At 33.1% G+C, this 10,478-nt stretch overlaps 1 protein-coding gene and 1 long non-coding RNA gene across 2 annotated transcripts; one reads left to right on the plus strand and one right to left on the minus strand.

Moving 5' to 3' along the window:
• Positions 1 to 412: 412 nt before the first annotated feature.
• On the plus strand, positions 413 to 6,581 carry LOC116778288 (adenylyltransferase and sulfurtransferase MOCS3). The gene is made up of 11 exons (XM_061525869.1): positions 413 to 639; positions 1,256 to 1,335; positions 1,852 to 1,985; positions 2,616 to 2,736; positions 3,189 to 3,339; positions 3,734 to 3,814; positions 4,282 to 4,387; positions 4,723 to 4,833; positions 5,250 to 5,356; positions 6,071 to 6,284; positions 6,405 to 6,581. The coding sequence occupies exons 1-11, from the start codon at positions 538 to 540 to the stop codon at positions 6,548 to 6,550; spliced, it is 1,353 nt and encodes a 450-aa protein (XP_061381853.1). The 5' UTR covers positions 413 to 537; the 3' UTR covers positions 6,551 to 6,581.
• A 149-nt stretch (positions 6,582 to 6,730) lies between these two features.
• Positions 6,731 to 9,740, minus strand: LOC116778400 (uncharacterized). Its single transcript, XR_004354121.2, has 2 exons — positions 8,983 to 9,740; positions 6,731 to 6,890 (listed from the first exon to the last, which is right to left on the minus strand). It is a non-coding gene; the product is annotated as an uncharacterized LOC116778400 (long non-coding RNA).
• Between the last annotated feature and the right edge of the window lie 738 nt (positions 9,741 to 10,478).

Raw genomic sequence — 10,478 nt, forward strand, 5'->3', positions numbered from 1 at the left:
TTTTTTTCTTGATAGAAATCGTATATCAAAAAATAGTTGACTTTTAATGAACAGTAAACGTAGTTAAAGGCAATGTGACACACGTTTTAAAGGGGAAGAACTTATATGTGAATCGACAGATTGTAAAGTACTTAAAACACTTATTCCATATTAAAATAATATAGTGTATTTTTTTTAGATTGAATATTAATTGAAAAATTGTATACTATATAAAAATTGTATATATATTAATAGTATTTTAGGAGTTTCCTGAAATACCAATAAATGTAACTTGAAAGAAAATGAAAATTATATAAATATGTGATGCTTTCCTATTTGAAATAAAGTTATATCAAAAAATTATTCTAATAAGAATATTTCGATCAAATTTCATATTTTTTAAGACGAATGATAAACGATAATGCCTATGTCAACATTTATTTGTTTTGACTTTAAACATTAAGGTTAGACCAAGTGAAAACAAGAAAGTTAGAAAACTTTGCACCGATCGTATAAATTTTATTATTTATATAATTAATTACTTAAATTAGATTTAATATGGATCTTATTAAAAATCTAGAGCATGAAATTTTAGAATTAAGAGAAAAGTTAAAAATAAAAGAAGAAGAATTGAGAGAAGCGAAGCGAAATATAAACTTTGTAAGTAATCTCCTTCATTATCTTAATTAAAATCGTTATTAGAACTATTTGTTTCACGACACTGGCAGAATATACTGTGCACGTCTTTGCGCGGATGGAGGCCACATTTAAAACAACCAACCAACTATTTATCTGACTTTAAAGAGCTATAAACGAACATAAAAAGTACTATAATAATATTTTATTATACAAAAAAAGTTATATTAATTTCTTATAATGTTTACGTAATATCAATAAAGTAAAAATTAATATCGAGACAGATGTTATTAACATTTATTAAAATTGAATTATATAAATACCTTTATTACGAAAGAATAATTGAAATTTAATAATACCAAGTCGTTTCATGATTGTAGTCCCCGCAAATTATATTACGGTTAGTAATTCAGATATAAACAGTATTAATTTCTTCGCTTTAATATAGTTTCATATATTATTACGAAAAAAGTGTACAAAAATTCAGTCTTATACTGCCTGTTAAATGTGACTATAAGATTATAACTAGAAAATTATTAATATGTTTTGATAAAATTGCCGGTAAATCCGTCTGGTATTTATGGTGTTGTAATGAGTTATGTATCAATCAAGAAATTCTAGATTCTTAAACACTTTCCAGACGGACAAATCAGACGATGATGTCGTTGGAACGAAATCCAATATAAGTATTGGTAAATTACCAAAGTGGGCGATAGAAAGGTTAGTCGGTTTATTTAATTATATTATAGTTGTTTTCCGAAGTGGGCCATAACACCCACTTGTGGGCGCTGCAGGCCTGGAGGCGGTAAGAGACCAAGAAAAAAATGAGGGCGTTGCGTATTGGCCTGGGTGATTTTTAATATCATTTAGCTGGGGTAAGTTGTAGTGGTTTTACAGTGGGTGAAAAAATTGCGACCTCATAAAAATAATTAATTCCCAAAGTGAACGGGAGATATAAGTTTGAGAATCTCTGGCTTACAGGCAGAAACTTCATATATATCTGAACGAATGTTTTGAAATGTAAGAAAAATTAATTAAGAGCTTAACTTCTTGTTGTATTCTAAAAACTATATTAAATTCGTAGTATGTATTTTGCTAAGAAGCAAGACTGTGACCGAACCTAATATGAGGTGATCTGCCCACCTTATACTTGACATATTGTCTAACACCGAGCAAGTATAACTTATACATAAGATGTATAAAAAGAAAAGTAGTATGAAATTCTTCTTCCTATAGATACAGTCGTCAGATACTCTTACCGGATATCGGAGTGTCAGGTCAGGAACGACTCATGTCCTCGAGGGTGCTGATCGTTGGAGCTGGGGGCCTCGGCTGCCCTGCCAGCATTTACTTGGCTGGGGCTGGGATTGGTAATATATATATATGTAAATATATATGTTTTAGTATATTATTAAGGACTTTCTATTGGAATATTGCATCATCAATTTGAGATCTATACTTTGTATATAAATTTATATAAAACTATGTATTAATAAAAATAATTACTGTTTTGATACATATTTCTATATTTTATCAACATTTTGATAATATACGATATATTTCTGGTAAAAATAAATTTATATTGAATCTATCATGTGGGTAGTTCTCATGAAATCCTGAAGAGACGAGACGAGACGAAACCTCTCAGCATTCCATGGATTCACCGTGCGGGTGCCGGGTCCATCGTTGCAGGGAGAGGAGCTTCAACAGTGCCTGGGACTCGCGACCCAGGTGGAGGTTTACGGCCCCTATCTGACGTGTTAAATGCTCACTTTCACCGTCCAAGCTCCTCTCTTTATCTATTAATTATATATATATAATCTCTAAAAACCCAAAAAAAAAATTTGCCACAGCCATGTTAATATCGGTAAGTCTTAAAAGTTTGTTAGGTTTTTTGAAATTAAAAACAAGATTTTCGGGATCTCATGACAATTGCCCACATGTATGGACGCCAGAATATTGTTTTGTAATTGTATTTGATTGAGCAACGTTTGGTTTAGGAGAAATAGGCATAGTTGATTATGACACGGTGGACATTACAAACATACACCGACAGATACTGCACACTGAGGGTGACAGGTGCAGGAATAAGGCCGTCTCTGCAGCTGACAGTTTGAAAAGGTGTATTACTGTACAATTATGTATTTTACTAAAACATTATGAAACCTACTGTCCCAAGACTAACCGTAAATATGCCTAACTCACACATTTCTCTTGAAAATTCAATTTTTTAATGAAAAATCATTAAAAGCATTGTCATTGCTTGATCCAAAATCAAAAACGAGTGACGTGTGACCTGAGCGCTTTTTAATATTACGTCATTTAGACTTTGATTGTATATATCGGATTTATTACGAATTCATTATTTTAAAGACAGGACGCCAGCCTCGCTGACGTCACTAATGTCACTCGTTTCTGTACGTTCCAGATATTTTAAAATGGAACTTCAATTCTTCTAAATGTTCTTGTGTTTCTCGAAGGTTCTTCATAATCACATTCTTTTATAGAAAATTTGTCAGTTGAAAATGATGAATTAGACGTATTTCCTATAAATTCTATCGAATAAATTTCAGAATGAATTCCAATATTAAAGTTACTCCATACACGATTGAATTCAAACCTGAGAACGCGGTTCAAATCGCCTCAAACTACGATTTGATAGTCGACTGCACCGACAACGTGCCCACGAGGTACATGTTGAGTGACCTGAGCGTTATAACGAAGGTAGTTTGATGTTTAGTGTGAAATAATTACTGATATAAGTTGGAGAGTTTGTCGCTTGATTGCCGTTATATTTAAAAATTACTGAACAGATTTTAATGTAACTCATACATAATAACTCATAGTATATAATGTGTCCTTCAGTCCGTGTAGTTTCCGGAACGCTTCGTGACAGTTGTATTGTGTGAAGTAACGAGACACAGGCGATAGATGGCGCTGACTGTTGGCTCACATATATATGTTTATACTTTATTCGTTTTTCTTTGAATCCTAGGGAGTAACACAAAGTAACTATTTATTACTATATATATATATATATTGTTTTGTGCATATAACATATGCTACGTTAAAAATAACTACGGAATAGAGTAAGAAATATGTTCTGTGTATATTTTAGGTACCACTGATATCTGGCAGTGCTTTGAAGATGGAGGGTCAGCTTACTGTATACGGCTACAGACGAAGTAGAAATGAAAAGGTAAATATATATATATGGAAGTTTCTTTATGTGTGTATGTAACTACTAAAATCTACTTGTTTCTGTCGGATGTGATGTATTTTAGCCTGACATGGACTATTGACGATCAGAGTGCAATCATTATTAATATTATGAGTCATATATATGATAAAATTATATATGTATATATATATTATTAGAAACGAGATCGCAATTATTGAATTTTTAAGAAATAATATTCGATAAAATTTCAATATTAATTCCATAATTCACACAAAACTAGACATATATTTAATATTAGATTAATAACTTTCAACTTTCAACTGAATATAACGTGAAAGAAAGATTTGAACACAGAAAATCTACTATCAATTATTCTGTCAGCACTGAGTCCTGATCTCTTGACAACTGCTTGTGTGGTTCGCCCCTCTCCTACCCTCGTATACCTACAATGTATATATAATCTTGTTCGTCACGTCGTCGAACAGTCCTCTGGTCCGTGCTACCGCTGTCTGTTCCCCACTCCTCCCCCAGCTGCAGCTGTTGGCAGCTGTTCTGCTAATGGCGTCGCCGGACCTGTGCCAGGAGCTATAGGTAACATACATACATATATCTTTGTATAAGCAGATGAATTCTCACCGTCAGTTTTGACCGCCCTTGAACAGCTTTATAATATTATTAAGTACAAAGATTTTTTAAATATAATTCACAATAATATATCTCATACATTATGATAACACATAGTGCCCATGTGCCCTTAGTCCGAGTTCCTAATATTATATGGAGTGCGTAGTAAAGAGACACAGGCGACAGATGGCGCTGACCTCTGATAACAATCCGAACACAATTTCATAGACAGAAAATATAAAAACGCTCGCCAGCGCCGGGAGTGCGGAGTTATTTCGTGTTTTATTAAAATAGTGCTTCAGGAGCCCTACAGGCTTTGGAGGCCATCAAACTGTTGGTTGGACGCGACCGCGAGGACTTGTTGGTCGGCAGAATGCTGATATTAGACGGAGAGGACACGACCTTTAGGACCGGTGAGTAGAGGAAGTAGGGGACTCGTAGCTGAGGAGTAGGGGATCGTCTCAAAGGAAATTAAATTATTTTCACCTATCTTTATGTTTTTGGTGAATATTGATATATGAGTGAATTGACACGAAGTATATTGTCGTCTTTGTAGTTGTGGGACAGTTTTATGTCATGTCTAGTCAATACACGTTCTGTATCAATAGCTTTGTATGAGAACGATAGATAAATAAGATGGATGCAAATTGCTTTAAATTTATTATCCTCTGACATAATTATTAAAAGTAATATATTTGTTCAGAGTAAAATATGTCATTGTCGATAAACATTAACTGCTACAACGACAGTTAGTTTTGCGATATGAACCCGTTCTTAGGGTAGCATGCAGTCATCGGTCCCGTAAAAGTGTTATAATTTATATTTTTAGTCAAATTACGTCCCAAAAACCCCAAATGCGAGTCGTGCTCGGATCAGCCTAAAATCAAACAATTGACGAACTACGAGGTCCTCTGTAAAATGCAGTCCAAAGAGAAGGTAGTTTGAAATAACTTTAAGAAATATCTACAAAGAAATTAATTTAGTATAAAAAATATTTTTATATTAATATGAATTATTAATTGCTATTTAGTTATATAAAGTGCGATGAATGTCTGTGATGTTTGTAGATCTGTGAGTGAAATTTATAAAAGCGCCCTCCATCGGTAAAATCACATAACTATTCCTTCAAACCCCTTAACACCAACAAGTCGCGCCACTTTCTTTTTTTACACTGGAGTCAAAACTCTTTAGAATAACTTACCAGTACTAATGAGATCTAAGATCTTCGCAAGTATTCAATGGAATGAAGCTAATATTTTTCGGATTACTACGCGTTTTGAATTACGAGATGACGTCTCGTCTGGCCGTGATCACGGTTGCCGCAAAGTAACCGAAACCTCGGGAGTGTGCTGTCAAAAATAACTATAAACGCGTTGTAAATCCGAAAACTATAAGTTTCATGACTAAGTAGCGCTGAACTAAGAAATATATTGACTTTCGCGTTTTTAGAATAACCTCATCTGTTGACAGACACAGGAAATTAAAATTTTTATTTAATTCAAACGCCTCTAGAAGTTACTTACCAATCGTACAAAGAGCAATTTGTTTCATATTTACCTTAAGCGAAACAAAGTTTGTCCAACAAATCTGCGCACAGAAGCGATCTTTTACACTATTTAATCTATGCTCCCACATTTTTAACCTTAACAGGACTTGGAGCTCGACATTCTGCCAAAATCTCACCGGATATCCGCCACAGAGTTATCAAACTCGCTCGTTGAACAGCGCCATCTATTGATAGACGTGCGGAGTGAGGCGGAGTATAGCATGTGCCATTTGGAAGATTCCGTAAACTATCCCCTGGAACAGTTACACGGGGAAAGATTTGATGTATTAGTTGAAAATATAAAAAATAATGAGAATGGTGAGGCTAAGGAAAATATTATAAAATATAACCTCAATGTTATGTTTATGCTTCGCAAGAAAACTACTATATACATGAAAAATATTTTTATTGTTAGTTATATATGTATATATATTTCAGTAATATTCGTATGCAGACGAGGTAACGATTCCCAAATAGCAGCGGATATGGTATTAAAAGCATTTCCGGATGCTAAGGTCAAAGACCTCTCTGGTGGACTCCACGCCTGGGCCGAGCAAGTCGACAGGGAATTCCCCGTTTATTAGTGTTGCCAGATTATAATTGTTATAATAAAAATATTAATATTAAAAAATATTAATGTAATTTTTGTTTTATTTCCGTAATAATAATGCGATTTATGCATAGAAATATTCTTATTTTTCTTTGATTTCGGTAGAAAATATATTTATCTTATTGATGTAAGTGCACAGTAAAGGATAATAAAATTACGTTGAATCTATATATTATATTTTATGGATATGTCTTCTAAGTCGAATCTCAGGTCGACTTTCTCATGCCTGTAGTCTCCTTTCGGTTGGTTTTTCAAAAGACTCTTAGCTTTGGCTCGGTGACTTTTATCTGTGTGACATCCGATGACAATTGACACTGGAATTATAATAATAAACCATTGAAAACTATCTAATTATTGTTGTTCTAGGCTAAATATATATATATACATATATATGTCGGAGTAGATAGAACTTCCTCGTTTTTAAAGAGTGACGTCACCAATGACTTAATTCTTATGTCGAAAGCACTGTCATTTTCAAGAAGAGTGATGTCAGCATAACTGACGTCACCGATGACTATTTTCTTGATGTCGTCAGAAGGTAACCTCGTAGACGGTCAAATGGGTCCCTTACTTCGACGACGTCCGTACCCTGCAACGGCTCGAGCGAGACTATCTGTGATCTGTACTCTCGCCTCTATATATACCAACAGACACTCATTGTTGTGACTACACTTGCACAGGTGATTACGCGGGTGACACCTGATAATTTTTATTACCCTCAATTTTTACTTATTCAAATAATAAGAATATACAATAAACTCCTTTATTCCATTCGACAAACTCCTTCGTGTTTCCTACACACAGTACTCAAAATTATAATTAGTCCGACAAATAAAAACGTCGACATTGGCGGAACATTTTACGATTCCAGGGCGAATGAAGCCATAGTTAAAATAAAGTATGTAATAAAATTACTGCATATAATATATTAAAACATAATATTTTATATAAAGGTATAAGAACATTAATATTGTTATTGGATTTTCTGCACGTTTTCCGTCTGTCTTTCACATCGAAGATCGTTATTTGGACGATACGACTTGTTGTTTAACAAAGTTATGATAAAATAACAAAATTAATCGAATAATAAGTCCTTTTCAATTTTCAATTTTAAGAACTTTCACTGGTTATTCTTTATTAATCTGACGGTTATGCAAAAAAATATTACTTACTGCCGCCATGTTCCGCCATCTTTATCCATAATGAGTATAAATTAAATAATGAAGTTATGTCAAAACGGATACAGTATTTTGCGAAAATTTACTTTTAATATTTAAAAACGAGTTTACGTACAAGTGTTGCAAGTTAAATAAAATAAGCTCGATAGAAACAATGACATTATTTTGTTTTGAATGTCTGTATAAAACGTAACGAAGGAGTCCCCCGTATGTTTTAGATTCACAAATTATCCCAGTAGGTGGCGCTGTCTGTTTCTAGGTTATTTAAAATGAAAGTCCTGCGACGTAGGTTACTATATGTGGTGTTTTAACACAATTTATATATCAAACTGAACACAACTCTAATGTTCAAGAAGACGAGTCGAGAGTCGAAACTAGTCTTAAACATAAAAATTTACACAGGATATTAAATAATCTAGATATGTACGCTTCGTTCTCGTTATTTAAAAAATAGTTTCTGTTCTGCTCTTCTTGTAAAATTGGTATCTATTTCACACAGTTATTCGTTTGATCTGATTCTCAAGGCGGTATTAATTTTAAAAAACTCTACTTCAAGTTTGTTTCGCCACACTAAATACGTAGAAAGTTTTTTTTTCATTTAAAAGCCTCACAAATACCGTATATATATATATGTAGATATTATATATATATATATAGTCCTGGTGGCCTGGATATTAAAGACTCGCCTCTCATGCACTACGAGGGCGCGGGTTCGAAACCTGGCAAGTGATCTTTTCCGAGTTATATGTACTTTCTAAGAGTATTTAGACAACACTGACAGACGGTGAAGGTAAACATCGTAAGGAAACCTGGTCTTATCATCAAATTATAAGTTTGAAATCGCCAATCAGCCTCGAGCGAGCGTGGTGGTTAATGCTCTTACCTTCTCCATGTGAGAAGAGGCCTTTGCTCAGCAGTGGGCTCCGATAGGCTGATGATGATATATATATAGGAATAATTACATACAACCTAATCCAGTCCTCTAAATAATGTTGAAGCAGAAATATTTCGCACTAATTTATTTATTAATTTAGCTGTTCATTGTATCGATTTAATTTTGTCTACAACGTGAGTGACCAGAGCATCACTATTTATGAGAAAGTGCTTGTGTTGAACACCGTCCCCTTCTATTGGATTTAACAAAACCACTTATATTTTAATTAATTTAATAAAATCAATATCAATATTTAAATTATTAGTTTCTTTATTTTCGTAACAAAATACTCACTTATTAATAATACGATGTAGATGGACATGTTTTGACTAACGGAAAAACGAATGCAAAGTTTTTAATTAAATGCATGAAAATTTTTAATAACAAAAATCACATTAAATCAGTGATAAAGATTTAAATGAAACTAGTATTATTCGGATATACTGCGCGGATTTTTTATTTAAAAAACTACATAATCCCGACGTTTCTCTGCCCGTGATCACGGTTGCTGCAAAGTAACCGAAACGTCGGGATTATGTAGTTTTTAAATAATAAAATCAGCGTAGTATTTCCGAATAACACTAGTTTCATTTAAATGAATAAAACTCGCGAAAATCTTAGATCTCATCAGTGATAAAGATTGTGACTCGCATAAAAAAATTGCTGAATCTATTTCTACAAAACTTATGTTATATTAAATATTAATTTTATATGTTCCTATTATTATGTCGTCTCGAATATTTTCTGATACTTCCCGTGATAGTATCAACGCAAAACTCAATACTGTCTGTCTGTTCGACAACACGAACTCGTGGTCATATTAATTATTTATAGTAATTTAAATTTAATTTAATGTAATTGATATTTTAAATGTATGTGACGGTTTTTTATGTATTTAAGTTCAAAAATCTTGTTTCTTGTTTGTATAATATATGGGAGTATGATCCTAGAATGTAGTTATAACTATATTTACATTACATTCAGCTTGTTACAGCTTTTATGTGGAAAGTAATTAAAATCTTGATAACGTGAAGGGGAATTATATTTTAGACCGTAAATTAAGTAATAGTAATTACATTACTTTTAAGATATCTTCTTTTGTAACAAGTTAGTTTTGATGCAAATTAATTTGCGACCACCAGCCACGGGCTGTTTGTGAATTGCGAGAAATAAAAAAAGCCAATAATTTAGAAGCAAACAAAATCAAAAGGGATGACTCACGTATTTTATTGTGGTCAAACGACTAGACCCGTTGCTCTTAATTGGACAAACACTTGATAAAGAGAAAGTTATACAATTTTCGACTTTAATACATTAATATAAGGTTCAATGGCAATTTATTTATATTGAGCATTTAGTTTGTAATACGTCCTATCCCTTTATTCCTGAGAGCTCGCTGATTGGTTGATTTTTTCGTTGCGCGCGCAACGTACGTCCTAATCAAAACAAATGTATACGACATATCGCTGGTTTGTTTCGCTTCTATGATTAGTTTGTTGTTTGAAACCGTCGTTGTATGTCTAAAATCTTTTTTTATCTCCTATTACGGTTAAAAGGGTTTTTCGCGAATACCTTCCCTGATGGTTCAGGGGATGTACGTCCGTGTCAGTCCAAATGCAATAATTGCCAATTGCTACAGTCTCAATGGCTTAACAGGACGTGGTTCGTGATTTTGAGTGCACAAAACGTGTTTTAAAATATATTAAAATCGAAATGCAATAATACATATAAATACAAGTGATTTAATGTTAGTCTAACGTTGATTCATAGCTTTGTTTTAAATAAAATAA

The sequence above is a fragment of the Danaus plexippus genome, chromosome 31 (genome assembly GCF_018135715.1).
Source record: "Danaus plexippus chromosome 31, MEX_DaPlex, whole genome shotgun sequence".
Taxonomy (NCBI): domain Eukaryota; kingdom Metazoa; phylum Arthropoda; class Insecta; order Lepidoptera; family Nymphalidae; genus Danaus; species Danaus plexippus.

Bases quoted from the DNA above. Each gene is read 5' to 3' on its own strand.
- LOC116778288 (XM_061525869.1), top strand. From the start codon at position 538: ATGGATCTTATTAAAAATCTAGAGCATGAAATTTTAGAATTAAGAGAA. The intron at 2,737-3,188 runs GTGTATTACTGT...AATAAATTTCAG, and splicing joins GCAGCTGACAGTTTGAAAAG to AATGAATTCCAATATTAAAG. The intron at 3,340-3,733 runs GTAGTTTGATGT...TGTATATTTTAG, and splicing joins ACCTGAGCGTTATAACGAAG to GTACCACTGATATCTGGCAG.